The sequence below is a fragment of the Rhinoraja longicauda genome, chromosome 11 (genome assembly GCF_053455715.1).
Source record: "Rhinoraja longicauda isolate Sanriku21f chromosome 11, sRhiLon1.1, whole genome shotgun sequence".
NCBI classification, from domain to species: Eukaryota; Metazoa; Chordata; class Chondrichthyes; order Rajiformes; family Arhynchobatidae; genus Rhinoraja; species Rhinoraja longicauda.
In genome coordinates this window covers 50424365-50452363 of record NC_135963.1, presented here as the reverse complement: position 1 = coordinate 50452363, position 27999 = coordinate 50424365, and the positions used below count along the sequence as shown (strand labels likewise).

The window sequence follows — 27999 nt, the reverse complement described above, 5'->3', positions numbered from 1 at the left end:
ATGCCACTATTAATTCTACAACTGCTGTGTGTTATTTCTTATGTTAGCTGTAAAGGATGGTATAATTCTGTGTCCTTGTCCAGTTTTCTTAGGCATTCAGCAATGCGAACTAGTGCAGGGCAGGCTGCTGTTGGAGCGTTGTTACTTTGGACAGTCTGCAAAGTCACAGCCAGACCAGGTAAAGCTTCTGTCTCTGCGTTTAGCAGTTGTATTTTATATGGATTGCATCTCTCTCTTTCTCTCCCTCTATATATATTTTCAGGAAAGTATTTTCCTTATAAGAACATTACATGAATATTAAGAAACTGATTTCTGTTGAACTCAAAGAAAAAACTCAAAGAAATGTACTAACTTTAAAGAATATTGACTTCACGGGGTACGATGTCAATTAATCTGACCTTAATCATGACAGATTCTATATCAATGAAAGTTCTTTCTCTTATTTGATTGTAAGAGGCTCAGTGTATTTTATTTGCAATAAACCAACTCAGCACAGGCAAAACAATGGAACTTCATATCTTCCGAAATGTTTCTAAAACGACTTGATCTATTGAACACTGGAGTAACTCAGCAGGTCAGGCAGCATCTCAGGAGAGATGGAATGGGTGACGTTTCGGGTCGACACCCTTCTTCAGAAGAAGGATCTCGACCCGAAACGTCACCCATTCCCTCTCTCCTGAGATGCTGCCTGACCTGCTGAGTTACTCCAGCATTTTGTGAATAAAGACCTTCGATTTGTACCAGCATCTGCAGTTATTTTCTTACACTGATCTATTGAATAGGCATCTCGCCTTTTTAGCAAAAGTTATAAGTAACAGCTTTATTAGCATTGAAACAAATCTTCTGAAGGATTATATTTTTCTCTTTATTTTGTGTTCTACTAGGAGTTAAATGTGGTGGCATCCTGTCTGCAACAAATGGGAATTTCTCCAGCCCCAATTTCCCCGGATATTATCCATATGAGACTGAATGTACATGGCTGATTGTTGTTACAGAGGGCTCCTCTATCTTGCTCACCTTCCAGCATTTTGACCTCGAATTTCACACGCACTGTGATTATGATTACCTCAAAATCTATAATGGAGTGTCTGAGGATGAGGGAAATCTCTTGGGCAAGTTTTGTGGACAAGACTCCCCCCCTCATTTCTCCTCTTCCTGGCATGTGATGTCGATCATTTTCCGCTCAGATAAACACGTAGCCAGCCATGGATTCTCTGCTTCCTACAGTAAAGGTTTGATCATTTTGTAACCTGACTTGCAAAGTTTCGCTTCCAGAGTTAAATAAACATGTAAATGGTGAACAATTTTGTGATTTGATGTAGAATGCCAAAATTTGAACTCTGGCTTTGTTGGGCGGTAAGATGGTGAACATTAGACCATTAGTTGCCCAGAATTTTCTTAACGTCTGATCAACATGTGTTGTTAATGTGTATCACCAGCAATTTGTGGAAAGGAGGATATATTTCTCTACTTATGAACTACAGTATGAACCACTTTGCCATTGGCTTTGTAAACTTTCTTGAAATTGCTGGATTGCACAATTGTCATTTGATGTTAAGTCTAGGAATTAAAAGGCAATATACATTTTTAACAACATGTTCATTGTGGACGGTTTGAATTCAGACTCAAATTTGTCAAGTTACATTCCTTTAGATTATGGATTATTATTGTTATATTTTTAAATATTCACATTCGCTTTTTCTTATATTTCGATTCCATCTCATTTCCTCCATTTCTTTTGTTCCCTCTCGTATGTGTCATTTCACATGTCTTATTTTATATATAATTTAATATGCTCTCCATCTTAATTCTTCCCTTGTTTATGTCAGTTCATAAATTTCATTGGTTGCTCATCAAAGTCACCCATCCATTGTTGTTCTTGTTGCTATTAGCTCATAATTCCAAGAACTTTATGGAGAAAAAAGGTTTTGATGTGAAGGGCGCAAAAATAAATTAAATTGTGACATGCCTCTGCCAAAACCCAGTATTTGGTGATATGTAGAAAGATCTAGTTTGCAGAATTAACTCTGCCACTGGATTCTTGGTACAACATTACTTAGCAGTGTGCAGAGTGGGGACAAGAAAACCGATGTTCTTTTATCTTAGGAATCATCTTTTATCTTAGGAATATATTTATATATATACACACACACATACATACATACATACATACATACACATACACCCACACATTTATATATATTTAGTTTAGTTTAGTTTATTATTGTCACATGTACCGTTGTACACGTGTTACATGTACATCTACAATGTACAGATAAAGAAAATGCTTTGGAAGTAATCTGAATGTTATTTATATCCAACAAGCCCCAATAATTGAGTATATAACAAAGTGCAGGAGGAACTCAGTGGGTCAGGCAGTGTCTGACTGGTGTGAATGCTTTAAAAGGCAAGCACTGCCTCAGAAGGCAATGGAGGCCAATTCTCTGGATGTTTTCAAGAGAGAGTTAGATAGAGCTCTTAATGATAGCGGGGTCAGGGAGTATGGGGAGAGGGCAGGAACAGGATACTGATTGTGAACGATCAGCCATGATCACATTGAATGGCGGTGCTGGCTTAAAGGGCTGAATGGCCTACTCTTGCACCTATTGTCTATTGAAATATTGAATGAATTTTTTAAATCTTCAGATTAACATTGATGTTTCAATTATGCTACTTACAGATGTATGTGGAGGAGTGCTAACAGGTCTGTCTGGAATGCTGTCTAGCCCTGAATACCCAGACAATTACCCCAATAATGCTGAATGCCGATGGTTTATTCGTGTCTCCAATCAATCAGTGATCAATCTGATTTTCTATGATTTTCATCTGGAAAGTAACGAGGACTGTGGCTTTGACTATGTGGCCATGTTTGATGGTTCCAGCTTGAATGCCCGACACTGGGGACATTACTGTGGTGGGACAAGACCTCCAGATATCATCTCCAGTGCCAGTGAACTCCTTGTTGTTTTTAAATCAGACTTCAACATTGGTGCAAGGGGCTTTAAAGCATTTTATTTTTCAGGTATGACACAGTAATGTGAAAGTAGTATTTAAGAAAGTCTCAAACTATTTTGATCACAGGCAGCCTTTATCTTTGTTTTCATGTTCATCATAAAACTTGTTTCAGTTTCAAAGAGCTGTCTGTTGAAGGTATTTGAGAAAGGTTGTGTTTTTTTTGTTTCGCTCTTTCCTTCTTGAATTCCATTGATGTTTACTGTGCTTTAGAATCGTGGCATAATGACCAATTTAATTGCATAATCTACTCAAAAAGCACAACAAACCACATTTTTAGCATAATTATATTTCTCAATACTGAGTGACACATATGAATAATATGGTAACCATCAGGAATTTAAATATATAATTGGAGCAAACCAAATCAGCCCCATACAGATGCTTCCCGACTAACGATGCTTCCACTTACCATATTTTGACTTTGCGATGGTGTAAACGGCAGCGACCTGTGGCGAGCCGCAGCTCGCTTCCGGCCACGTGACCACGTGTATTCAATGCATTTCGACGTATGATATTTTCGATTTACGATGGGTTTCTCGGAACGTAACCCCATCGTAAGTTGAGGAGCACCTGCATCTGAGGAAGGATGTGCTGGCATTGGGGAGGGTCCAGAGGAGATTTACAAGAACGATCCAGGGGATGATTGGGTTAACATATGAGGAGCGATTGATGCCTCGGGACCTGTAATTCATTGGAGTCTAGAAGAATGAGGGACGATTTCATTGAAGCCTTGATGTATCTTTTCGACGGTGATGACGAAGAATTTCTTTAGCCAGTGGGTGGTGAATCTGTGGAATTCAGCGCCACTGACGGCTCTGCAGGCCAAGTCATTGAGTATTTTTAGCGCTGAGATTGGTAGGTTCTTGATTAGTAAGGGTGTCAAAGGTTAATGGGAGAAAGCAGGAGATTGGAGTTCAGAGGAAATATAGATCAGCCATGATTGAATGGCGGAGCAAACATAATGAGCCGAATGGCCTAATTCTGCTCCACGTCTTATGGTTTTAATGTTACCAAAAGCCTGAGGACGAGGACAATTCCACAATTCAGCAGAGCAGCAAGACATTGATAAGGAAGGGAATTGTACAATAGAAGAGAAATCTTGTGGAAAGCATGCAAACGGACCATGAGAGTTTGATAGATATGTAAAAAAAGGAAAGATTCGCAAAAGTTAATGTGGATCCCTTGCAGACAGAGACAGGGGAACTTATATTGAAGAATAAGGAAATGGCAGAGAAATCCTCCATTTGTTTTCATAAAAGGGGAGACATAAAAAAAACTTCTGAAGGTATTGGAAAAGAACAGATGAATAGAGAATAGGAGATGAAAGAAATAGGAGATGAAAAAAACTAGTATTGGAGAAATTAATGGTACCTGAAGAAAATATAATCCCAGGACCCATCAACTTGAATCCCTGAGTTCTAAAAGACGCAGCCATGGAAACAGTTGTTGTAGAAACAAGGAAATGCAGATGTTGGTTTACAAAAAAAGACACAAAGTGCTGGTGTAACTCAGCGGGTCAGGCAGCGTCTCTGGAGAACATGGATAAGTGACATTTTGGGTCGGGACTCTTCTTCGGGGAGATTATAATTTAATATTAACATTGGGAGTTTAAATAGGAAAGTCGTTCGTCTGAAGAAGGGTCTCGACCCGAAACGTCACCCATTCCTTCTCTCTAGAGATGCTGCCTGACCCGCTGAGTTACTGCAGCTTTTTGTGTCTATCTTAGGTTTAAGCCAGCGTCTGCAGTTCCTTCCTACACCCTTCTTTCAACAATCTATTTCCTTAATGTGCACAAATGTTCACAAACCAATTACTTGTTGCTGCTAATTTTTTTAATTCCCAGGTACAAAAGAATTATGTTATTTCACAGCAACAACTTGGTTTTATTTAGTGCTGCACTGTATAAAACAATTATTTATTTGTTATTTATAGATTTAAAAAAAAGATTTATCATTGATATTTATCTTATTTCCTGCAGGTGAATGTCAACAAGTGTTTACAGACATTAAAGGGAATTTCTCCAGCCCTCGATATCCCAGCATTTATCCCAATAATATCAATTGTCATTGGACAGTCCAGCAACCACAAGGCTACAGGATCAAAGTTCGGTTCATTGATTTTGAGCTGGAGGACAGGGACAGCCTGACTGATGCCTGTGATTATGACTTTCTGGCCATATTTGACGGAGACAGCGAGACCGACACGTTGCTGGGAAAATGGTGCGGTCGGAGCTCACCCCCTCCACTGCTGTCGAACGGGAACAGATTTCTGTTTGTGTTGTCCGCGGACAGGGACACGGCTTCCCGCGGCTTCCATGTTTCATACAGCGGCGGTGAGTTCAGACGTCACCCTGCAGGGAGATCATTAGTTGTGCGGTATCGGGTGAGTTCTGACTGGTAGATCTACCTGACAGAGAAAAGAAGCAAGATGTTGAAATGGCAATTTCAGATACGGCAGATAGTTCAGATATTTAGATCTTCTGATGATGTGGGTCAGTTGGTGGCTTGTCACTTTTCATTTACCGATTTGTGGCTTTACTTTTCACTCTCGGGAGTCAGCAATGAAAATCTACGTGACCCTCCTGAGCACCTCCAACGTGATGTGTAAAATTCCATTATTTAATACAAAATACTGCAGGCATTGAAAATATGAAAATTTAGAAAACACTATGATTTAATTAATTTTCTGGGTTGATGCTTCTGCCTAATTATCATCAGCATTTGCATGCCTCTGGTAGGTCAAAATGTCTCAGATTTTACAAAAAAATAAAGCTGTAACGATAAAAGAGGATATTGAGATGCAAAGTCCACGTGCAGTCTCTGGGGACGAAGGCCAGCAATCTTAAATTATATAGGTTTAATTATTCCCATGTCTTCTTGTCACTCTCTGTTATCTTTCATTCATTCTCCATTCCATTCTTTCATTCATTTCTTTCATTTTCCATTCCATTATGTGATTTTCTGAGGCTTCAATTTTATAAGCTTTTTTGAAGAAAGTTAATATTTCAATTCAGCTCTGATTTTCCTTGTAATCATGATTCTCGCACAGGCTTTACTTATCACTGTTACCTATTACTCCATTACTTTATCTAGAGCATCATTATTCATACATGTACCTATGGGGGGTGAGTGGAACAAATGGGGATCTGGCACGGGTACTCTGTAACTTTGACAGCACTCTTTATGGGTGACTATTTGCATGCAAAATGCTGGAGTAACTCAGCGGGACAGGCAGCATCTCCGGAGAGAAGGAATGAGCGACGTTTCGGGGCGAGACCCTTCTTCAGACTGATGTCAGGGGAGCGGGCGGGACAGAGATAGAATGTAGACGCAGACAGTAAGACTGGTGGGAGAACTGGGAAGGGGAGGGGATGGAGAGAGAGAAGGAAAGCAAGGGCTATTTGAAGTTAGATAAGTCAATGTTCATGCCGCTGGGGTGTAAGCTACCCAAGCAAAACGTCGCCCATTCCTTCTCTCAAGAGATGCTGCCTGTCCCGCTGAGTTCCTCCAGCATTTTGCGTCTACCTTCGATTTAAACCAGCATCTGCAGTTCCTTCCTACACAATTTGCATACCTTGGATATGCAAGCAAAGAATTTCAATGTGACTTGTCCTCATTCGTTCAATATTTTTCAGCTGTAAGCGCATCATATCAAGACATGATCCTGTCCTTTCATCTACAATCCTGTCTGCATGGTTAGTTGAGTTTGAGTTTAGTTTTTTGTCATGTGTACCGAGGTACAGTAAAAAGCTTTAGTTGTGTGCTAACCAGTGTATACTCCCCAGCTGTGATAACTAGATACTGAGCGTGAAAGGGAGACGTAACTGCATATTCTATTCCTTCAGATGCATTATGGAGGACATTGAAGGCATGTGTATCATATCATCATATCATATATATACAGCCGGAAACAGACCTTTTCGGCCCTCCAGGTCCGTGCCGCCCAGCGTTCCCCGCACATTAACACTATCCTACACCCACTAGGGACAATTTTTACATTTACCCAGCCAATTAACCTACATACCTGTACGTCTTTGGAGTGTAGTGGCCCAATGAAACCATGAAATTATCTTGAATGTTGAGCCAAATGTCACAGAGGGTTTGATGAAACAATGTCACAGAGAGGGTTTATATGAACCCTTCTTGGTTTGTGCAGCTGATCTGCCAACAGAATCCACTGCCACAGTGCCACATGAAGCAGGACACTCAACAACCAACCCACTGAAATAGTGTGTAAGAAGGAACTGCAGATGCTGGTTTAAATCGAAGGTAGACACAAAATGCTGGAGTAACTCAGCGGGACAGGCAGCATCTCCGGAGAGAAGGAATGGGTGACGTTTCGGGTATGAAGCAGGGTCTCGACCCGAAACGTCACCCATTCCTTCTCTCCAGAGGGGATGCCTGTGCGGCTGAGTTACCCCAGCTTTCTGTGAGTACACTGATATAGGATCACTGGAAAGTCTATTTACCAAATGAATGAATGAGAATAATAAACAAGGCAGTGGACTCAACAACTGAGTCATCAGGTCTCTGAACCTTCAGCACTCTGGGGATTAATCCTGAGGATTAATCAGTGTGAAAGATGCAGTCATAGCTACGTGGTATTAACTGAGTTTTTCTCTTTTCCAGTTGTTCCCATGAATGTCAGCTGCACTAGAACAGATTTCCAGATTCTGGTTTCTATGCAGGCTCTCCCATCACTCAGTCGTAACAGCATTTATTTCGGAAGACCCGGCTGTATGGCCCAGGTGTTTGGCTCAACATTCAAGATAATTTCACGGTTTGATGCCTGCGGAACAAGGACCCAGGTAATTAACTGACCACAAATAAACTGGGGCATGGGATCAGATAGAGCTTTATGGCACAAACGACCATTCAGCTCATCATGTGCCTGCCAGTGAGAAAGTCAGGTTGATAGATTAAAAGCAAAAGTGCTGGAAGAACTCAGGGGGTCAGGCTGCATCTGTGGAGTGAAATGGGCAGATATCATTTTGGGTTGGTACCTTTCGCCAGTTATCTCCAGTACTTATTTTCTTGCTCATGATTCCAGCATTTGCAATCTCTTGTGTCTTCAGCATTATGGATTAATCTCACTTCTTAACTTTCAGCACTTGGGCTATTAGATAAAATTCTTCAAGTACTCATCCAGATAAAAAAAAATAATGTCAAGTCAAGTCAAGTCAATTTTATTTGTATAGCACATTTAAAAACAACCCACGTTGACCAAAGTGCTGCACATCTGATTAGGAAAAAAAAAAGAAAGTTACAGTGGCAATGTGATGAGAGTCTCTGTCTTCACCACCTTTTCAGGGAGGTGTTCCAGATCCCCATTGTTTTTCTGAACTAATCCTTTTACCAATTAATGTACCTATTTCCCCGAGTTACTGAACTTTCATTCTGAGAAAAATAGATCTTTTTCACTGTGTCAATGTCTCTCATAATTTTATATGCCTCAATTTAATCTTTCCTCTCCCACCTTTGTTCCGAAGAAAATAATCTCAATCAAGACGTTCTTTCCTTGCAATTAATTTTTTTCCAGCACTGGTAACCTTCCCTGCTTTCTCAATTGTGACCACATCCCTCGCTTAGTGACAAAAGCCATACCCAGTATGCAAATTGTGCCTAACTCGTATCTTGTACAGTTTTAACATGATCTCCACACTCTTACATTCTGTGCTTCAACTGATAAAAGGAAATATCCAGTGTCCCTTATTGACTACTTTACCTTCCCTGTCCCGCTGCCTCTCAGTAGCTGTGAGTACATTATCACATTGCCATTCATAGTAACACCATTAAACATGTATGCCCTCTCCTTGTTTGTCTTCCCTAATTCCATTTCCACACTTTTCCAAATTGAATACGATTTGCTATTTTTCTGACTTCCTAATCTGCCTTCTTGTCGATAACAACTTTCAACCATCATCTCCTTCATCCATCTTGTGATTAATTTTACCTGGGCCTGGCTACTTGTCAAGGTGTAATTATTCAATGGAACAATTACACCTAAAAGACCACAAACATCAGTGACTACGAAAACTAAAAGGGATGAAACAACTAAAGAAGCTATGTACTTAGCAGGTTGGGCTGCACCTGTTATGAGGGAAGCAGAATGATTATTGCAGGATAATGTTCTCTCATTGGAACTGGGGAAATATCACAATATATTACATCTTCTGATTTGTTCTGATGAAGGATCGTTCACCTAAAACATTTCTCTCTCTGCCGATACTGCTTGACCTCCTCAATGTCCTTGCATGATGAGTTTTTGTTTTGGACAATTGCCATTTGATACATTTGGCTCCAATCCTTTTAACTTTATCACGAGAGAGTTGAGGCAGGAGAGACTGCCGGACTAGAGAGGGCACAACACTGGAGCTCCTGTGTTGTGGCGTAAATCACTGAAGTGTCAGTGGGGCAGCTCCATGGGACCAGTGACCATCATTCTATTAGTTTTAAAGTAGTTATGGAGAATTATGCAATTGGACCACAAATTAAGGTCCTAAATTGGGCAGATGTTGGAGGTATAAGGCAGGAACTTTCAGAAATCGATTGGGTCAGTCCGTCTGCAGGGAAGAGGCTGGTTAGCAAGTGGAAGGCTTTCAAAAGTGAGCGAGCATCACATTCCTGTTAGGGTGAAGGGCAAGGCCGGCAACCCTAGTTGACGAGAGATGTTGAGGAAAAAGAAGCCGTACGTGAGACTTAGGTAGTCGGGATCAATCGAATCTGTTCAAGAAGTGCCGGAGCACATTTAACAAAGCAATCAGGAGGGCAAAAAAAGGACATGAAATGGAGCTGGCAGGCAAGGTAAAAAAAAATCTGAAGAGATTCGACAAATATATTAAGAGTAAAAGGTTGGCTAGGGAAAGAATAGGTCCCCTTAAAGAACAGCATGCCCCTCTTTGTTTAGAACGATAAGAGATGGGGGGGGGGGGGGGGGGATATTAAAAGAATACTTTTCATCAGCTTTTTTTTTCTGAGGAGATGATAGAAGCAAAGCAAATAGAGGCATAGGAGTTGTGATATCCTGAACCATATATAAATTACCAAACAGGAGGTGTTGCCAGTTTTAAAGCAAATTAAGGAGTTGATTAAGGACAGTCATTGTGGCTTTGGCCCTGCAAAATTGTGTCTCACAAATTTGATAGCCTTTGGAAGAGGTCATCAAGATGATTGATGAGGGCAGGGCAGTGGACATTGTTTAGACGGACAAGCCTATCCACAAAATTGTGCATAGCAGGTTTGTCTGGAAGGTTAGATCTCATGGAATCCAAGACGAGCTAGTCAATTGAGTTCAAAATTGACTTGAAGGAAGGAAACAAAGGGTAGTTGTGGGGTGTTGTATTTCTGAATGGAGACCTGTGACCAGAGGGATCTTCACGTGATTCAGGGAGGCGATGTTAAATCTTTTTAGTTTAGTTTAGAAATACAACGTGGAAACAGGCCCTTCGGCCCACCGAGTCCACGCCGACCAGCGATCCCCATATACTAGCTCTATCCTACACACTAGGGACAATTTACAATCTTTTTATCGGTCAATTAACCTACAGACCAGTCTGTCTTTGGAGTGTGGGAGGAAACCAGAGCACCCAGGGAAAACTACGCGGTCACGGGGAGAACATACAAACACTGCACAGACAGCACCCGTAGGCAGGATGGAACCCGGGTCTCTGGCGCTGTAAGGCAGCAACTCTACCGCTGCCCCACTGTGCCACCATTTCCTTCTTGTAGGAAAATCTGGACAAGAGGCTACTGTTTAGAAATAAGGGACTGCCCATTAAGATGTAGGTTAGCAAATTTTTATCTCTCAGGTAGTTGCGAGCACTACCTCTACCTTAAAAATAGGCAGGCTCTGCTTCCACCACCCTTCCAGGAAGAATTTCTTGATAAGCAAGTGGGGAAAGGGGATTACAAGCAGATGGGAATGTGAAATTGGGATTACAATCAGATCGGCCATGCTCATATTACATGATGGAGCAGGCTTGAGTGGTTGACTCCTGTTCCAAATCCCAGTGTTCACATTATTGTCAGTCCACTGTATGCGTCAAAAGCAATTGAAATCTTGGTCCTTATTTCAGTTTTCACTTTGCAGAGAATTAAGAACATCACCATTTTTGTGAACATTTTGTATATACATTTTCCTGATGGAGCACGTGGTGACACCCAAGAATATGAGGTGCAGTGTAATATCAAGACCAAAGCAGCTTCGTACAACATCATTACAGACACAGAACTGTACCGACTCCAACAGCTAGCTGTCAGTTTGGAGGATTCAAATCCTGAGGAGTCAAAGATGGTAGATGGATCAGATGTTTCGAAGATGCAAGACACCAGCGACATTGTCTTCATTGGGATTTGTGTTTTAGCTGGACTTCTCATGTTGATTGCTATCATTGGACTCGTTCTGCTGTAGAGACATAATACACTGACAATTTGATATTGCATTAGAAACACAGAAACTTAGCATTTAAGTGTGAACAAGCCACAACAGAACAATCATTCAAAATAAAGTGTAATTTCATCTTCCCCCCCCCCCCCAAAAAAGACTTAACGTCAGTAATTTCCACTTTCCATGAAGTTCTTCCCTGTTCCACATTTTCATAAAATTATTGGATTGTTTCTTAGAACAGACAAATTGGTCCATTTGGCCTGTGTAAACCTTTTCATAGAACATTCCAGTTGTCCTTCTCAGCCTCATTGTCATTCTTTCTCTTTCCTCATATTCCTTGAAATGTCTGCCTCTTCGATTACCTATCCAATTCCCTTTTGAAAACTGCTTCAGGCAGTGTATTTCAAATCTTAACTGCAGATTTTGAAAACCAAAAAACACTATTAGTCTCCCCACAGTTCTTTTGCCAATCAAAAGCCTAAGGTGGGTGGGATGTCAGCTGGTGCAGCTTTGTCCTGGTGTGGGTGGGCTGTCAGCTGGTGCAGTGGAGTGCTCGGTCTGTGGGAAATCAGGAAGACGGCCAGTGTCCCTGAGGACCACATCTGCAGGCGGCGTCTCCAGGTGCAGCTCCTTAAAGACCATGTTAGGAAACTGGAACTGCGGCTGGACAACCTCAGGCTCATCTGGGAGAATGAAGTACCGAGAGGTGGCCACACCAAAGGTGCAGACAGAGAATAGATGGGTGACCACCAGGAAAGTGAGAAAGGAAAGAATGCAAGAATCCACCTGTGACTATTGCCCTGTAAAACAGATCTACCCTTTCGGATACTGTTGAGGGGGATGACCATTGAGGAGAGAGCAGCAGCAGTCAGGTCTGTGGCACTGGGCGTGGATCGGAGGGACAGCAGGGTAGGGTGAGGTCAGGCAGAGAGATAGTGAGAGGAGGCTCGATAGTTAGAGGGACAGGCAGCAGATTCTGTGGCAGCAAACGGGTCTCCAGGATGAGTTGCCTCCCTGGTGCCACTTTCTATTGGAGGACCTGGAGTACAATCACATTAGAGTGCTTGTACCTTTCCTATCTCTAAGGTCCATCCTTTAGACTTTAGATACAATATGGAAAAAGGCCCTTCGGCCCACCGAGTCTGCGCTGACCAATGAACAGTACACCAGCACTATCCAACATAGTGGGGACAAATTACAATTTACAGATAATTAACCTACAAACCTGTAAGTCTTTTGAATGTGGGAGGAATCCAGAGCACACAGAGGAAACCCACAGTCACAGGGAGAATGTACAAACTCCATATGGACAGCACCCCTTTGACAGGATCGAACCCGGGTCTCTGGTGCTGTACGGCAGCAACTCCACCACTGTGCCACTCTGCCGCCCCACATACCACTGCAGTGGACGGACCCTCCAGTTTGTACTTTCTGAGTGCTGCAGTGCTGGCTGGGACAATACACTCCATCTTGAGACTGCACAGATGCTTTGCACGATTACACCACCTTTTATATTTATTCCATTGGGGAAAGGTTGGCCAATAGTCTTTGCTTCTAGATCTGATATCCATTTAGTCAAAAGCATTCAGTTGTCACCCGAATCAGATATGTTAGGGTTAGGGGTGCCAACTATCTCACTCCCAAATAAGGGACAAGGTGACGTCACCGCCCCGCACCCCACGTGACCTCACCCAGCCAGTGACCACGTGCTCCCGCTCCACCAATGACGGCCACCCGGGCCGGGAGATGGGTTGCTACGCAACCTCCATTAGGTGCCTTACGGGCCTCTGGACCTACACTGTTCGGGCCTACAGTCTCCAGACCTACATTGTCCGGGCCTACACTGTCAGGACCTACAGTGTCCGGGCCTACAGTGCCCCCCGGGCCTAATATGCGACAAGGGCGGTCCTGTATGGGACAAACCAATTTAGCCCAATATACGGGATGTCCCGGCTAATACGGGACAGTTGGCAACCCTAGTTAGGGTGGAAGCATGGAAATGTTGATCCTGACATGGGGGCCACAGACTCTCTGGTTTCACAGCACCAAGTATTTTAGTTTTAAATGTTGTCACCTTATCTGGCAACTTCTCAATATAACTGTGGTGTTAAAAAGGAGCAAGATTTATCATCTTTACCAGAAGTGTAATTGCAATCCTTGTGGTCCTCTTTAAAGATTAATCTCTGCTTCAGTCTCATTCCTGAGAAGAACATTGCTTTTTATAAAATTTGGGGATTTGTTGAATTCAGAAAACACATACACCGTCAAGTAAAACAGGATTCTATTAATGATCCTATTAATGAGATCTGAAATAAAAGCAGAAAATGCTGGAATACTCTTCATATCAGGCAGCAATTACCGAGTGAGAAACAGATGTTTCTAGAGGTGACCTGGGAAGAAAATAGAGATATAGGCATGGAAAAAAAGGGAGAAAGGCTGCGATGCAAAGAAGGATTAAAGGCAAGGGAGATTGAAGGATAAAAAATTTTAAAAAAAATATACATGGACAATAGACAATAGATGCAGGAGTAGGCCATTCAGCCCTTCGAGCCAGCACCGCCATTCAATGCGATCATGGCTGATCACTCTCAATCAGTACCCCGTTCCTGCCTTCTCCCCATACCCCCTCACTCCGCTATTCTTAAGGAGAAGGGGATGAAAGTGCAACTCGTAATGAAATGAAGAATGCATCTTGAGAAGATATGGTATACACAGTGCAGTAAATTGTAGTGCAAGTAAGTTACTGTTTCACCTAAAAAGGGTGCTTGGGACTCTGGAAAGAGAGGTTAAAGGAAAACTACTTGTATAGTAAGGTGTTTTCAAAAATGGGGAGACCATTATTTGCTAATACATAACTGAAATAAGAGGCTTGAACTTAAATTGCCTTATTGCTAGCATAGGATTTAAACATGTTGCTAGTTCTACTTAGTTCTACTTCAGATAGTCCCTGCTTTCCCTCTCTATCCCCTCCTCCTTCCCAGTTCTCCCACTAGTCTTCCAGTCTTTGACTACATTCTATCTTTGTCCCACCCCTCCCCTGACATCAGTCTGAAGAAGGGTCTCGACCCAAAACGTCACCCATTCCTTCTCTCCCGAGATGCTGCCTGACCCACTGAGTTACTCCAGCATTTTGTGTCTTGCTAGTTCTACTGTCGGTTTGTGAATGCCATTCCAGGGATTCATCCACAACCAGTGCAAGCAAAATGAAATGAACATCCATTGTTCCAATTAAAGCTTTAGCAGCGATTTGCTAATTTTTAATATAAGAGAGGGCACTGTCAATATCCATTGGAAGTAAATAGGAAGGGACTAGAAAGGGGGATTCAAAAATCAAGTTGGTCCAGGAAAAAATTAGTTCTAAAGCAAGAAATGACCGAAACAGGCAGTTTGCATGAGCAACCATGTTTGTGAAATTTGAGAAGAAAGCAAATAGGGCAATCTGAAGTTTAGTTTAGAGATACAGTGCGGAAACAGGCCCTTCGGCCCACCAGCACCGACCAGCGATCCCCGGACATTAACACTATTCTATACACATTAGGGATAATTTTTACATTTACCAAGCCAATTTACCTACATACCTGTATGTATTTGGAGTGTAGGAGGAAACCGAAGATCTCAGAGAAAACCCACGCAGGTCACAGGGAGAACATACAAACTCCATGCAGACAGCACCCGTGGTCAGGATTGAACCCGGGTCTCCAGCGCTGCAAGAGCTGTAAAGCATTAGCTCTACCGCTGGGCCACTGTGCCGCTTAGACCGAGGTTGGAGGCAACAGGAAGAATTCCAAAGGAACTGATGGCTATGCTCTCTTGTACAGCCCTTTGATGGTGGGGAGGTCAGCACTTGTGACGGACTGGGCAGTGCTCACCACGTTTTGCAATCTTCTTTGTTATTGGGCGTTCAAGTTGCCGAACCAGGCTGTGATACAACCAGTCATTGCTCTCGACTTTTAGCATGAGAAATAAATTGATTGAATTACCTTCCAGTGCATCTTTTGAGAATTAGATCGTCATAGGTACCTACTTGGAAGTTACTTTGGGATCAGACTTGGTACTTACTTTCTGCTAATTTCAAAATGATTGCAAAGCTCTTTGAAATTAATATTACCATTTTTTGTGGGTAATTGGATTGCACAATAGACAAATTTTATGTAAATTAATTTAAAACTGTTTGTTGATTAAGCTTAACTCTGATTAAAGTTTAAACATAAGTAATCACAATGCAATGTACATGGATAGGATAAAGTACCAAGTGTAATTACACAGTATATTCTGCTGATTTACAATTATAACAGTTCAGAAGCACCTAAAAGATAATGATCAATATTAAGAGATCATGGCCTAATCAAATAGATTATTAGCTTCCACAAATAGAATTATTAAATATAAAGTAAACCATCTTATCTTTGTACAAGATTCAGGCTAGACCTCATTCACCGGGTAGCGCAGTACCATGGCTGCCTCGTCAACAGTCTATCTCGTCCCTTTCTCTCGTTGTTGTTTTTTAGTCTGTAGTTAAATGTTGTTTTAGTGTATCTTTAGTTTTGTATTAGGTGGGGGGTGGGGGAAACTTTTTTTATCTCTTTCCTCGACGGAGATGCGACTTTTCCCTTATCGTATCTCCATCTGCACTGCGGCCTAACATCGTGGAGCTGGCGGTCCCTTTGCCAGGGATTGACCTCGGAAGCTCCAACTGCGGGAGCCTGCGGAATTTAACATCGTGGAGCTCGCGGTCCCTGGTTAGGGACCGGCTTCGGGAGCTCCAAGCCGCTGGAGCTTTGACCGCCCTGCTCACGGGGGCTTCGATCGCCCCGACGCGGGAGCTTCGATCGCCGGCTGCAGGAGCTTCAATCGCCCCGACTGCAGATGGTTCGACTCTCCCGACCACAGGAGAAAAAGGAGGAAAGAAGATAAGACTTTATTGCCTTCCATCACATTGGGGAATGTGGAGAAGCCGCTGTGATGGATGTTTATGTTAAATGTTTATGTGGTTGCGTGTTTTGGTATGACTGTATGGCAAATCAAGTTCCTCGCATGATTTACATACATGTTTTGGTTTCATACTTGGCTAATAAAATCAATTACAATTTGGAATTTTCATGCATTTTGGATCCCTATTTGATCAATATAGAAGATTTTTAACAATCCCAGAAATGCCATGGGGATTATTCTTGGTTTAAAAGAGATTTTAATAAGACCTCATGTTCTAGTTCTGCTCTTTTTAGAAATGTGTCTGGTGTGGAATGATTTAAAAACTGTACGAAATTATTGAACATTTCTTTGGAACAATTTGTAAACTTACTTGATGAATGAATGCCCTGTATGTGCTTTCAATGAATTATTTATATTTTGTGATCACTTGGTTACTCAATTTTATATAGAGACAGAGATATTTCCCACATCTTCCTTTTCTTTGATTGCCTTCTTTTTCGGCATTTTTTCCAGGGCTCACGTGACTGATGGTGAGCGTGGGATTGTGTGCTGCTAAATACTCATGTGGAATTATGTTTATGCATTAACTTTTGTATCTATTTCTTACTGTTAAACCGTGACTGTGCATACAGATGCAGGCTGCATCAAACAAAATATCACTGTGGAGTGAGGGTCCAAAATCTACGTGTCTCCTGGTGAGTTAGCGAGAATGTTCTATCTGATGTGTTAGCCAAATCAAGTTTGCTTGCTTTGAACTAGCTGACCTCAACAAAGTTGATGTACTCAAATGTGATAAAGCTTATTTAGCAATCTTTTTACAGAGTAAGATGCAGTTAACATTAGAGAAATAAAAAGCAACAATGAAAACCAAATGGTCACGGTGTTTTAATTATACTCAATATATTCATTACTAAATCATCATGCCAACCTTCTGACACATCAAGACAAACATAACTGTTTGATAAACTTTAAATGTTTCTTTCCACTAATTATCCACTGTATTATGGTGTGAAGACCAAAGAGACTGGAGATCTCTGAAGACATGGAGATCATCCACTCTCCCATCTATTTTCATCTATTACTTATCAGCCTCTATCCCACCCATCCCTGCCCTCATTCTTCTGTATACTGGCAATCTTACCTCTTCTCTCTCAGTCCAGATGCAGGGTCTTGATCCAAAACAATGCCTTGTATCATTTGCATCCACAGATGCTGCAAGACCCACCGGATTCTTTCAGCATTCTGCTTTTTGTTCCATTAACCTGTGGTTTATACTTCAATCATGATAAGTCAGGTTATGTTAACTTAGCAAAAGCCAAGGTTTGATATTAAAACCAATGCAGATAAACTCACATATCTTTCCATAACAGCAAATCAATTTGACCTCCTTTCATGAAGCCACTGAACTTTATTGGGGTATCATCACATGGGCGTGGAAAGCTTTCTGGCACATTATCGTAATGACTGTTCATCCTGTGTCAACCTTGTTTTTCAGTGACCCCTTGAGGAGAACGTGGGTGTGAGCAAGTTGACAACAAATGCCATTTCCCTGGAGGATTCAATTCCCCTTAACCGAAAACTGTCTATGACATTTGGATGCAGTCAGTAAGCACCTCAAACCCGCACTCTCCTTCCCATGACCTCCACCCCCATTTCCATATCTTTGATTAACAAATATCTATAAATGCTAATTTACCCAGCATCAACTGCCACTTACACAGTTCCAAACTACCACATTAAAGAAGTGTTTACTATCTTCACTCCTGAAAGACTGGAATTTCAGCATATGGACCCTAGTTCTGGATTCCCTTAAATAACTTGGCTTTTTCTATATTGACTTTGTCAGTTCCCTTTAATGACGATAACAAAAATGAAATAATGGGATATAGTAACAAACCATTGAGCACTTTAAGCCTGTGCCATTAGGAGAACAAACCAATGTTGAATATAAGGCACAATTTATTAGCAGTAATCATATCAATACTGAATCTTCCCCTCTCCAGACAAGGACATCATCGGTAACTCCAGCTATGTTCATATCTATATACTAAAACTCTCGTTTGTTTGTGACCGAACTACAGGCAAAACGGTACACGATAGCGCAACAATTTTAGGCCCACCTTACTAATCGTCGTTGCTTTAATGGTAATGCAAGTAGTTTTATTGAAATCGGTGTTATATTTTAAAAGTTATTCACATTTTAAAGTTTAAATCTACCTCCTTGGGAGGGATTTTTTTTAGATTTAGAGATAAAGCGCGGAAACAGGCCCTTCGGCCCATCGGGTCCGAGCCGCCCAGCGATCCCTGCACATTAACACTGTCCTACATACACTAGGGACAATTTTTACATTTGCCCAGCCAATTAACCTACATACCTGTACGTCTTTGGAGTGTGGGAGGAAACCGAAGATCTTGGAGAAAACCCACGCAGGTCGCGGGGAGAACGTACAAACTCCGTACAGACGGCGCCCGTAGTCAGGATCGAACCCGAGTCTCCGGCGCTGCATTCGCTGTAAGGCAGCAACTCTACCGCTGCGCCACCATGTCGCCCTACAGGGTGGAGGGTGGGTGGGATGGAGGGGGGTGGAGGGAAGGCGGAGAGGGAGGGGAGGATACGTGGGGTTGAGGGGGATGGGGTGGGGGTGAGGTGGAAGGGGGAGGGAAGGAAGAGGGGGGAGGGTAGGGGACAGGAGGGAGGCGGGGATGGGAGGGAGGCGGGGATGGGAGGGAGGCGGGGGGGGGGAGAGAGGGGAGGTGGAGTGGGGGAGGAGAGGGTGCTGCACCAATGCAGGAGGTTTGGGCCCAACGAGTCCACTTGGTCTAGTGTAAACTAAACAGCTTCCTAAATTGAGGATGTATCAAATTCAGGCATAGAAAGTGAAAAGTAATCAATATATTGTGGAGGTAGGAAATACACTATGTTGAAAACAGTCTAGTCTTTAAGTTACCTCCAAAATCAATTATTTACAGCATGCAGAAAAGAATCTTTATCTTGTTACTCCATACACAGCCTTTTGTTGAGTCAGTGCTTTGCAGTATAATAAGTTGGTCCATCAGAAACAAACTTCACCATCATTTTTGAGTGGTCCTATCAACGTTTGAAATTTAATTAATTCAAGTAAAGTGACACGGAGGGAACTGCGCTCTTCAGCAGAAGGCTGGGAGGTTTGTGAGGTCTGTCTTTCACGCAGGGCTTTAGTGTGCTCCAGTGTTAACAAACTTGTCAATACTATTTTGAATGTTCCTCCTCCAGTTTTAGTGATAGTAGATTGGGGATTCCAAAGGGTCAGTGAGGATGTTGCATTTCTTCCAGAAGGCTTTTAACCCATTCTTGAATAATTTCCCTCGATGAGATATAATATTGAAGTCCAAGTACCCACTTTAGTCTGCTGTCTGTCCAAATGTTTTACAAACATTATAATTGTGTCAGCCTGACAGTTTCTTCTGACGGCGTATTCTGCATACTCTGTGTGAAAAGCTTGCCCCTTAAGTTCCCTTTAAATCTTTCCCCTTGCACTGTTCATCACTGCCCTCTAGTTTTAGACTGCCCTACCCTAGAGAAAAGGCTATGATTGCTCACATCTATGTCCCTCATGATTTTACAAACTTTCACAAGGTCAAACTTTCATCTCCTTCCCTCCGTGGAAAACTGTCCTACCCCTTGTATCCTACTTTTTCCAATTCCCAAATAGATTAATTAAGATACTTGGATACATTGCTAGCAGTTGAACAAATTGGAATACATTGTATAGATGGAACAAGTAATGTTACTATCACAAAATGTTACTATATTACAAAACCGTAAAATCAATACAATATTGCTTACATAATATGACGATTAAACACTCTTGATCAAATTGGATTTACAGAATGATCTGGCAGCTCGGTACAAATGTAGGTATTTAATGACAGGGTGCACACATTTGGTTATTTGCCAGTACTTAAAAAAGTTAGCTTACAGTTTAAGAAAACATTTCTGGAAGTTCACAATGCATGTAAAACTTTTTTTCAAATTGTCAACGTTTCTTGTGATTTTCAACAAGCTGCTTCACTGGCAACTTGTAGGTTTTAAAATGCTCTCGGACTTCTGGCTTTTGTTTAAAAGTAAAAATTAATGTTCGTATTGTCCTTCGATAGGGAATATTTATCAAACGAGAACACTGATGAAAAACCTCTTGTTCTAAGTTTTCAATCAGAGGATGTTCAAGCTACAAAAAAAAGTATAAATCCAGCATATTATTATGATTTACACAAACCAATGAACCTAAATTATGCCTTCTCCAGCCAGTGGTTCCAGAGAGAACCATCTCCTGATAGCATTGTGCAAGTTAGCAAGATCACAATTGTCACATGTAAGCATTACAACATTAAATTATGGAAAATCCTGCTGCAGCAACAGACACCACCAAACCAAGAGGTGGAGCTAACCACGATGAGTGTAGCTTCCACAACCATAATGGAGTGCCAGATTTGGCTTGAAAAGTTAATAAGTACTCTCCTGCAAAGTGGCACCACTGGTAGATAGGGTGGTCAAAAAGACTTTGGCCATCATCAGAGTATAGAAGCTGAGAGGTCATGTTGCAGTGATACAAGACATTGGTGAGGCCACATTTAGAGTATTGTATTCAGTTTTGGGCACGTTATACGAAAGATGTCAAGCTGGAAAGGGTGCAGAGAAGATTCACGAGGATGTTACCAGGACTTGAGTGAGAGGGAGAGTTTGAGCAGGCTTGGACTCTATTCCTTGGATCACAGGAGGATGATCTTATGGAGGTGTACAAAATTGTGAAAGGAATTTATCAGGTCTCTTGCCCAGAATAAGGGCAACATTCCTGAAGGAAACTTTAGTTTAGTTTAGAGATACAGTATGGAAACAGGTCCTTCAGCTCACCGAGTCCACACTGACCTGCGATCCCTGCACATTAACACTATCCTACACACACGAGGGACAATTTACACGTACCAAGCCAATTTACCGACAAACCTGCATGTCTTTGGAGTGGGAGAGGAAACCAAAGATCGCGGAGAAAACCTATGTAGGTCATGGGGAGAACGTACAAACGCCGTACAGAGAGCTTCCGTAGTCGGGATCGAACCCGAGTCTCCGGTGCTGCATCGCTGGAAGGCAGCAACTCTACTGCTGTGCCACCATGCTTCTGAAGTCAAAAGCTTTATCAACATTTTAAAAAAAATTACCTCCAGTTCCAAGACTTTGGCGAACATTTTTCGAGCATTATTCCTGAATTCTGCAGTCTTAGAATCACATCGCACTTCTATGGATGGCTTGTTTTTATTTTCTTTTATAAAGTCTCTCCAGGTTGTGAAAATAACTTTAGCAAGCTCGGCCACTTCAGGGTCTGAGTTTTTCCGCATCTTATTTACAGCATGACCTAGAAATAAGGGGGCAGACATGTGAAAGTAGGATGCAACAAATGAGGGTGACCAGCACAGTCTCATACTGCAAAGAATATGATCTTCTGCTTGTGGCAGGCAATCTCAGTCATAGGGCCTTATTTAGCCTTATGATCTAAGCGTTCTTCTAAGACAGAAGCATGGTTCTATTTTGTCTACAAGCTAAGAGACCAAAAGTAAAACTACAAAAGCAGTGGTCAAGGTTTCAATTTTTAATTTAAAATTTCTAGAATTCAGAATTCTAAAATTTAGAATTTAATCTAGAATTTAGTTTAAATTCCAAATTTTAATCTGAATTAAATTTAGATTTAGTGGAATTTAATTCACTTATAAAATAGAATTATTTTTAAAAGGTGGAATCAGGAGTAATTTCTGTTACAGGCAGTTCTATTCATTATTTAAACATCCATTACGAGTGCTCCCAAACTTATGAAGGCCAACTTGTGTAGAGCCTGTACATACGGTCAAGCATTCAGGACACCTGCAGAATGATTTGCTAAAGACTCCTTCTGCCGTCTGGTAACTTGGCTTGCGGCAACATTTCTGACTTGTGAACTGTTCAGGTTACAAATGGTTCAAAGGAGCATAACCCAGCTGTGATCTCAGGATGACCTGCACAAATATCGCATAATTCAATCCTCCTCCGCTTCACAGATTTACAGGAACTAATTCTAATCCCTGAGTATTTATCAGAAAGTGAGTTGGAAAAGACCACTGTGGTTGAAACACAAAATTCAGTTCGTGCAAAGAAACAGATTCCTGTGGTCAAAGTCAGTCTACTAAAACAGAGCCAAACAAGCCTGAAGTTGAGTCAACAACTAAACCTGTTACACCTGTTACACGATCAGGCAGGATCCATCAACCAGTAAAGTTAGATTTGTAAGTAAGATAACTCACTGCACAAGTAAAACGAAAATGTGTAGGTATGCAAAATAAATATATTATGTTTATCATTTAAAATTTCATAAATACAGGATAAACAATACTGGTTTAAATCAAGTATCACAACAACAAAATTGTAACCGAGTACTTAGATTTAATACTTTAAAAAAGGAGAGCAGTGTAACGTATTCATACATATTCATGTTTTATGTTAATGAGTTGGTGCTCAATATAAGCAGGGAATGCTGGGTAATAAAGATAGGCCCGTGACACCGGCAACTAACGTGCGAGTCCAGTTCTTCATTCTGCCATCTGGAATATACCAAATACTGTACAGAAATACAGTAAACCCTCATTTTAATGGACCCCTCTATAACAGATCTGGGGGTATTGTCATGGTATTGGGGGTAGGGTATTGACATGGGTCTCGACCCGAAACGAAGAAGGGTCTCGACCCGAAACGTCGCCCATTCCTTCTCTCCTGAGATGCTGCCTGACCCGCTGAGTTACTCGAGCATTTTGTGAATAAATACCTTGGATAGAGAATTGGTTGGCAGACAGGAAGCAAAGAGTAGGAATAAACGGGTCCTTTTCAGAGTGGCAGGCAGTGGAGAGTGGAGTGCCGCAAGGCTCGGTGCTGGGGCTGCAACTATTTACAATACACATTAATGATTTGGATGATGGATTTAAAAGTAACACTAGCAAGTTTGCGGATGATACAAAACTGGGTGGCAGTGTGAACAGCGAAGAGGATGTTAAGAGGTTGCAGGGTGACTTGGACAGGTTGAGTGAGTGGGCAGATGCATGGCAGATGCAGTATCATGTAGATAAATGTGAGGTTATCCACTTTGGCAGCAAAAACAAGGAGGCAGATTATTATCTCAATGGTGTCAGATTAGGTAAAGGGGAAGTGCAACGAGACCTTGGTGTCCTTCTACACCAGTTACTGAAAGTAAGTGTGCTGGTACAGCAGGCAGTGAAGAAAGCTAATGGCATAACGAGAGGATTTGAGTATAGGAGCAAAGAAGTCCTTCTGCAGTTGTATGGGGCCTTGGTGAGGCCACATCTGGAGTATTGCGTGCAGTTTTGGTCTCCTAATTTGAGGAAGGACATCCTTGCTATTGAGGCAGTGCAGCGTAGGTTCACAAGGTTAATCACTGGGATGGAGGGACTGTCATACAAGGAAAGATTGGAAAGACTGGGCTTGTATTCACTGGAGTTTAGAAGAATGAGAGGGGATCTTATAGACGTATAAAATTATAAAAGGACTGGACAAGCTAGATGCAGGAAAAATGTTACCAATGTTGGGGAGTCCAGAACCAGGGGACACACATTCTCAGAATAAAGGGGAGACCATTTAAAACTGAGGTGAGAAGAAACATTTTCACTCAGAGAGTTGTGAATTTGTGGAATTCTCTGCCACAGTAGACAGTGGAGGCCAAATCACTGGATGAATTTAAAAGAGAGTTAGATAGAGCTCTAGGGGCTAGTGGAATCAAGGGATATGGGGAGAAGGCAGGCACAGGTTACTGATTGTGGATGATCAGCCATGATCACAGTGAATGGCGGTGCTGGCTCGAAGGGCCAAATGGCCTCCTCCTGCACCCATTTTCTATGTTTCTATTTCAGTTACAGCGGGCGGACCTGCCAACGTCACCCTGGCTCGCATCGCCTACCCAGCCTCAGATTCCAACATCACCTTGGGCTCCCAAAGTGCATCGGCAAGCCCTTCTTCACTCACTGCACAGCTCGGTTGACGGTGTTGTTGTTGTTGTTGGGGCTCACGTTGTAGTCCCTGGGATAGCACTTTCTTCAGGCTGCTGCAACCGGCAGGCCGCTGAGGGGCTCCCTCCCCTCTCACCAGCTGCCCTTTTTTCTGTTGGGCATCACTTTGTCCATTCGGCTTCACCTCCCCCCCTCCTCCTCCTCCTGTTTCTTTGTCCAGTCCAATGCCGCCTCCTCATCCGTCTCCCGTCACTCTGTCCCTCGCCCTCTCCCCTCCCTCCACCGCCTCCTCCATACTCCACCTTGGAAGCAGGGAGCAGACAAAGCGACAGGAGTGTGCGCGTTGGACAGATGGACTAAGTGGGGGAAAGAGAGAAGAAACTGGATGGTGGGGGTTGGGGTTAGAAAGACATGTGATGAAGGGCTGACATGGATAAATCAAAAGGAGAGAGAAAGTGACAGATGGGAAGTAGGTTGCCTGAAATTGGAGAATTCAATGTTCAAGCGCCAGGTTCTAGATTATTCAGGCAGAATACGAAGTACTGTTCTTCCAGCATCACTCTCGCCAAGGATAGACAGTCGGTGTGGGAATGGGAAGAATGAAAATGGTTTGAACTGGGAGCTCCGGAAGGTTATGGCAGACATTCATTTTCACCTCTCAGCCCGTATTTGATAAAGATTTCAGCTGTGCACTTTAGCCCAATTTCATAACTTCCACTTAACAGAAATCTGTCTTTTCATTTGATGTTATCACAATGGATGTAATAAAATGGGATCTGCTAAAGCAAAATTAAAACAATGTTATTTTCAGTCTGGAAGTTACTCACTGCAGTACTGATCATGGATGGAACTCTGAAATAGGAGTTAAAGGAGGAAAATATAAAATTATTTGTGCAATGTGCCATGAAACCACGTGTGAATGCAACCCATTTTCTCAACTGGGTTTCTATCTCCTAGATATGCTTCAGGGCAACCTTGAACACAATTATAATCTTTACCTATTTTTGTTGAGCGCAGTACTTCCTGAGAGGGGATTTTCTTCTTTAATTCCAGTAATGCTTCAATTAGGTTTTCCTTTGATTGATTCGGGAGTTCCAACATTGATTTAAATCTCTTAATGTCTTCAATCACCACGACCCTCTGTTTTAAGAATTAAAATAAAGGTTAGTGTTCATCAACCTGTACTTTTTAGTTTAGTTTAGAGATACAGCATGAAAACACGCCCTTTGGCCCATGCCGATCAACAATTTCCATGCACCAGTTCTATCCGACACACCAGGAACAATTTACAGAAGCCAATTAGCCTACATACCTGCATGTCTTTGGAATGTGGAGGCAACCAGAGCACCCAGCAGTCACATGGAGTATGTACAAACTCTGCACAGGCAGCATCGATGGTCAGAATGGAAGCTGGATCCCTGGTGCTGTAAGGCAGCAACAGTATCGCTGCGCCACTGTTCCGCCCTTTAGCCCACAATACTTGTGAAGGCTCCAAAAATTAGTATATTTAATATTTTGAATAAGAGTCAAGAGGGAGTATTTAACATCGCAGATCTCCAGTGACCCAGGTTTTATCCTGCCCTTTGGCGCTGTGTTGAGTTTGCAAATTCGTCTACTCTGGTTCCCTCCCAAATCCCCAAAACTTGCTGACAGATTAACCAGCTAGTGCAAATATTTCTTTTAGCATAGACAAGTGGCAAACGAAACAAAAGGAATTATGTGAAATGGAATACGTTGACGGGCCTTAGGGAATTGAGGGGGAATTGAACGGATGAAATTGCTGCGCTGAATGTCAACATAGACCCATTGAACAATGCAGCAGAGAAACAGGACTTTCTTCTCCCATGGGACTAAATACTTCTTTCAATGTCATAGAACAGTACAGAACAGGAATGGGCACTTTGCCCCATGACGTTTGCACTGAACATTTCATTCCCTGTTATGCCAAATTAAACAGAGCTCATCTGCCTGTACATTATCCATAACCCTCTATTCTCTGCACTTCCATACACTTATGTAAAACTCTTACAAAGGCCACTATGTATCTGCCTCTACCACCACTCTGTGTAAAAAAACTAGTCCACACATCTCCATTAAATTTTCCCACTCTCACTTTATAGCTCTGCCCTCTCGTGTTGGGACATGTCCATCCTGGGAAAATAGTTGGGATTATCTACCCTATCTATGCCTCTCATAATTTTATATACTTCTATAAAGCCTTCCTGCAATCTCTGACGATCCAGAGAAACCAATCCAAGTCTATCCAACCTCTCCCTGTAGCTGAAACCCTCTAACACAGGCAGCGTTCTAACCCATATCTTTCCTCTGCACAATCTCCACAACTTTCCTGTAAGGGACAACCAGAATTACATGCAATATTCCAAATGATGCCGTTATAAGTTAGTAAAGATTTACTAGGGAATATAGGCAGGACAGAACGCTAGATAGTAAACAGAGAAATCTGCTAAATGTTAGGAAGGAACCGCAGATGCTGGTTTACACCGAAGATAGACACAAAAAAAATGCTGCAGTAACCCAGCGGGCCAGGTAGCATCTCTGGAGAGAAGGAATGGGTGGCTTTTCAGGTCGAGACCCTTCTTCAGACTGAGAGTCAGGGAGACACAAATATAAGGAAGCGTAAGGTGTAAAAAACAGACATCAAAGGGGATACAGGTCAAGGAAAATGTAGAATAGCTCATTGCTGACGACAAAGCAGAGATACAATGTAATCAGTCTGAAGAAGGGTCTCGACCCGAAACGTCGCCCATTCCTTCTCTCCTGAGATGCTGCCTGACCTGCTGAGTTACTCCAGCATTTTGTGAATAAATACCATCGATTTGTACCAGCATCTGCAATTATTTTCTTACACTACAATGTAATCAGGGTAATCAACGTAACCAGTCAGACTGGTCGGAGAACTGGGAAGGGGGGCGGATGGAGAGATAGAGGGAAAGCAAGGGTTACTTGAAGTGAGAGAAATCAAATCCGCTGGGGTGTAAGCTGCCCAAGCGAAATATGAGGTGCTGGTCCTAAATGTCCTCAGTGACAGATAAATGAGCCAAGTTGTGTAGGAAAATAACTGCAGACGGTGGTACAAATCGAAGGTATCACAAAATGCTGGAGTAACTCAGCGGGTCAGGCAGCATCTCATGAGGAAGGAATGGGTGACGTTTCGGGTCGAGACCCTTCTTCAATCAGATGTCGGCGCGGGGGGGAGGGACAAAGATAGGATGTGGTTGGAAACGAGCTAAGATTTACTGGGGAATATTGTCAGGACAGAACTCCAAATGGTAAACAGAGGATTCTCCCAAATATTCCTCGGTCACAGCTTTAAATGACCTCGGCTCGGGGAACGACCACCGATGACTTTCTTTACCTTCAACGACTCCAGGGTGACCTGGCGGTAAACCTTGCTCTGTGGCTGTGCTGGGCCCGCCTCGCAGCCCCGCACTACGAACCGGTCCATGGGAGGAAAACGCCGACCCACGGGCACGGCACGGCACTCGACAATGAATGATCTCTCTCTCTCTCTCTCTCTGTAAACGAATGAAAGGGAATGAACCCGCCCCCCCGGCAGACGCTGCCTTTCCTGGCGACCCTCGCCGCTGGGAACCGCTGGGAACCGCGAATAACTGCGACTACAACTCC

The 27999-nt window shown here is 42.4% G+C and overlaps 2 protein-coding genes across 3 annotated transcripts; one reads left to right on the top strand and one right to left on the bottom strand.

Moving 5' to 3' along the window:
• Positions 1-11845, top strand: cdcp2 (CUB domain containing protein 2). Its single transcript, XM_078407670.1, has 6 exons — positions 1-178; positions 885-1232; positions 2681-3022; positions 4994-5347; positions 7644-7822; positions 11104-11845. The coding sequence occupies exons 1-6, from the start codon at positions 1-3 to the stop codon at positions 11422-11424; spliced, it is 1722 nt and encodes a 573-aa protein (XP_078263796.1). The 3' UTR covers positions 11425-11845.
• tceanc2 (transcription elongation factor A (SII) N-terminal and central domain containing 2) lies at positions 8234-27974 on the bottom strand. Of its 2 annotated transcripts, XR_013547803.1 has the most exons (5): positions 27728-27974; positions 25350-25491; positions 21529-21722; positions 17474-20540; positions 8234-11418 (listed from the first exon to the last, which is right to left on the bottom strand). XR_013547803.1 is itself a non-coding variant. In XM_078407671.1 (4 exons), exons 1-4 carry the CDS (start codon positions 27815-27817, stop codon positions 20349-20351), a joined length of 618 nt encoding a protein of 205 aa, XP_078263797.1. In that variant the 5' UTR covers positions 27818-27974; the 3' UTR covers positions 17441-20348. The 2 variants fall into 2 exon arrangements, 1 of the variants encoding a protein (XP_078263797.1); XM_078407671.1 differs by lacking the exon at positions 8234-11418 and having other exon boundaries at positions 17441-20540.
• Between the last annotated feature and the right edge of the window lie 25 nt (positions 27975-27999).

Coding starts and splice junctions, on each gene's coding strand:
- tceanc2 (XM_078407671.1), bottom strand. CDS start 27,817: ATGGACCGGTTCGTAGTGCGGGGCTGCGAGGCGGGCCCAGCACAGCCA. Junction 25,492..27,727: donor TCACCCTGGAGTCGTTGAAG/GTAAAGAAAGTC, acceptor TTCTTAAAACAG/AGGGTCGTGGTGATTGAAGA. Junction 20,541..21,528: donor CCAAAGTCTTGGAACTGGAG/GTAATTTTTTTT, acceptor TTTTTTTTGTAG/CTTGAACATCCTCTGATTGA.
- cdcp2 (XM_078407670.1), top strand. CDS start 1: ATGCCACTATTAATTCTACAACTGCTGTGTGTTATTTCTTATGTTAGC. Junction 1,233..2,680: donor CTCTGCTTCCTACAGTAAAG/GTTTGATCATTT, acceptor TGCTACTTACAG/ATGTATGTGGAGGAGTGCTA. Junction 7,823..11,103: donor CCTGCGGAACAAGGACCCAG/GTAATTAACTGA, acceptor TTCACTTTGCAG/AGAATTAAGAACATCACCAT.